General features: G+C 47.6%; 1 protein-coding gene across 1 annotated transcript; it reads left to right on the top strand.

Annotated features, from left to right (window-relative positions):
* The first annotated feature begins 385 nt into the window (after window positions 1-385).
* RAG2 (recombination activating gene 2) lies at window positions 386-1,990 on the top strand. The gene has a single exon (XM_008938322.1). The coding sequence runs from the start codon at window positions 386-388 to the stop codon at window positions 1,988-1,990; it is 1,605 nt and encodes a 534-aa protein (XP_008936570.1).
* The last annotated feature ends 792 nt before the right edge of the window (window positions 1,991-2,782 follow it).

Here is a 2,782-nt window from a genome sequence, read left to right on the forward strand (position 1 = left end):
CCGGTGCCTCCTCCCCTCGCCGGGCCTGGGCGGGCCGCCCTTCACCAACTCCCGCCCCCCGCAGGCCGCGGGGCCGCCCTCTCCAGAGCAACGTTTATCCCGTCGTTTTCCCGTCGCCATGGGGAAGGTGTTCCCGATTCCGAGCGGAGGGGCCGGCCCGGCAGCTGCCGGGGGGTCGTCCGACACCCCGCAGGGCGGGCAGGCAGCTCCTGCCTCAGCCACCTCTGGAGTTGCAGAGGAGGGTCTCTTGTGTCTCAACCGTGAGCTGAAATGCAACCCTAATTCGATTTATTCAAGCACTGTTAACCCACATAGGGTCTGAAGCTTGTCTCATCTGTTTCTTTTGTGTTTTTTGTTTTTTTTCCCCTCAGCCGTTGACCACAGTATGGCCCAGTCAGCAGACACAATGTCTCTGCAGGTGGTATCAGCCGTCAGCAATTCCTCCTTGCTTCAGCCGGGCTTCTCCCTCCTCAATTTTGATGGGGATGTTTTCTTTTTCGGGCAGAAAGGATGGCCAAAGAGATCCTGTCCCACTGGCCTGTTCCTCCTCGATAGAAAACAGAATGAGCTCAAAATGAAACCTGCCTTCTTCTCTAAGGACTCCTGTTACCTGCCCCCGCTCCGCTACCCTGCTCTTTGCACGCTCAGGGGCAACGCGGATTCTGATGAGCACCAGTATATCATCCATGGGGGGAAAACACCTAACAATGACCTTTCAGATAAGATTTACGTGATGAGTCTGGTCAGCAAAAGCAGCAAGAAAGCCACGTTCCAATGCGTCGAGAAAGACCTGGATGGAGATGTCCCCGAAGCTAGATATGGGCATACAATCAACGTAGTTCATAGCCGGGGAAAAAGCATGAGTGTTATATTTGGGGGGCGATCGTACACTCCTCTGGCTCAAAGAACCACTGAAAATTGGAACAGTGTAGTTGACTGTTTGCCATCTGTCTTTCTTCTTGATTTTGAGTTTGGATGCTGTACGTCGTACATGCTTCCAGAGCTTCAGGATGGACTGGCTTTCCACGTTTCCGTTGCCAGGAATGACACCATCTACATTTTGGGAGGCCATTCGCTTCAAAATAACACCAGGCCCCCCAGTTTGTACAAGCTAAAAATTGATCTTCCCCTGGGCAGCCCATCTGTGACCTGCACCGTCTTGCCAGGGGGGATATCTGTGTCCAGTGCCATAGTGACTCAAACAAGTGATAATGAATTTGTCCTTGTTGGGGGCTACCAGTCTGACAACCAGAAACGGCTGGTGTGTAACACCATAGTTCTGGAAGATAATAAGATAGAGATTGTTGAAAGGGCAAGCCCGGACTGGACACCAGAAATTAAACACTGCAGGATCTGGTTTGGCTGTGACATGGGCAATGGCTCTGTCCTGCTGGGCATTCCGGGGGCCAACAAACAGTTAACCTCAGATGCAAACTACTTCTACATTTTGAGATGCAAAGAGGAAGAAGAGGACAAGGAGGAAGAACTGACAGCACCGATTTGCAGTCAGACGTCGGCCGACGACCCTGGAGACTCCACTCCTCTTGAAGATTCAGAGGAGTTTTGTTTTAGTGCTGAAGCCAGTAGCTTTGACATGGATGATGCTGACACTTACAATGAAGATGATGAAGAAGATGAGTCAGAAACAGGCTACTGGATCACCTGCTCTGCCACTTGCAACGTTGACATTAACACCTGGGTCCCTTTCTATTCGACAGAACTCAACAAGCCTGCAATGATCCTGTGTTCTGGTGGGGCTGGCCACTGGGTCCACGCACAATGTATGGACCTCTCAGAGACCATGCTCCTGCATCTCTCAGAAGCAAACATCAAGTACTTCTGCAACGAGCATGTTGACCTTAATAAAGGGCTGCAAACCCCCAAAAAGGTGCTGCACCTGAAAAAGCAACCCATGAAACCATTGCGCAAGAAGGCAACCGTGAAGCTAACACCAACCAAAAAGTCCTTTCTCAGGAGACTGTTTGACTAGATTGACACTGCTGATTTGGATTCACCTGGGAGGAAATGAAATCACAAAGGCAGCTAGTCATGGCTGAAGCAGAATGGGTGATTGGAGCTCGGGAAGATCTTTTTGTTTCATTGATTTCAATTATCTCAACACTTCGGTTACATTTCAAAGCTCGTGAAATTCTTTTGTCTCTCACGTGTGTTGTTGTAATACCCAGATAGGAGCCCCCTCATAGAGGGCATTGTGCTCACACACAGCCAGACTGTGTGTAGCTGTCTGCTTGTATTTTATGCTGTAATTTACTCCCCCGTTGCCCCCAGTGAGTGTAGTGGAACTGTTGGTGGGGTAAGACATTATCCCCCCTACTCAGTGCTGTTAGCATCTGTCCATAAAGGACTTTGTAGTCCCCATTTTAGTTCTTCATCTTAGTCAGTAGTTCTAGAAATATTCAGTGTAATTTATAGCTGCATTACTCTGACTTTATGTTGGTGTAATGAAATAAAATTAGACTGATGACTCTGATTTCAAACTAAAGTGGTGGCTGAAGTCCCTTGTGTCAGAAATAATGAAATATTCAGACACTGAGGGTCAGTTTTCTTCAGGGACTTCCATTATGGAAAGCTTACATACAGAGCATTTCATTCTGGATAATTACTCTTTAATTTTAAAAGGTATTGAATGATTATACATCAGTTTTGGCTACAGCTGTGGAATATCATCTCGTAGTAAAAATCAAATTGCTTTTTAAACTGCTGTGCTCAACAGCTGCTTTGTGTTTGTAGTTTTTTTTTTAAATCTAGTAAGCTAATAAAG

The sequence above is a fragment of the Merops nubicus genome, unplaced genomic scaffold (assembly GCF_000691845.1).
Source record: "Merops nubicus isolate BGI_N331 unplaced genomic scaffold, ASM69184v1 scaffold12694, whole genome shotgun sequence".
Lineage (NCBI taxonomy): Eukaryota > Metazoa > Chordata > Aves > Coraciiformes > Meropidae > Merops > Merops nubicus.

Bases quoted from the DNA above. Each gene is read 5' to 3' on its own strand.
- RAG2 (XM_008938322.1), top strand. From the start codon at position 386: ATGGCCCAGTCAGCAGACACAATGTCTCTGCAGGTGGTATCAGCCGTC.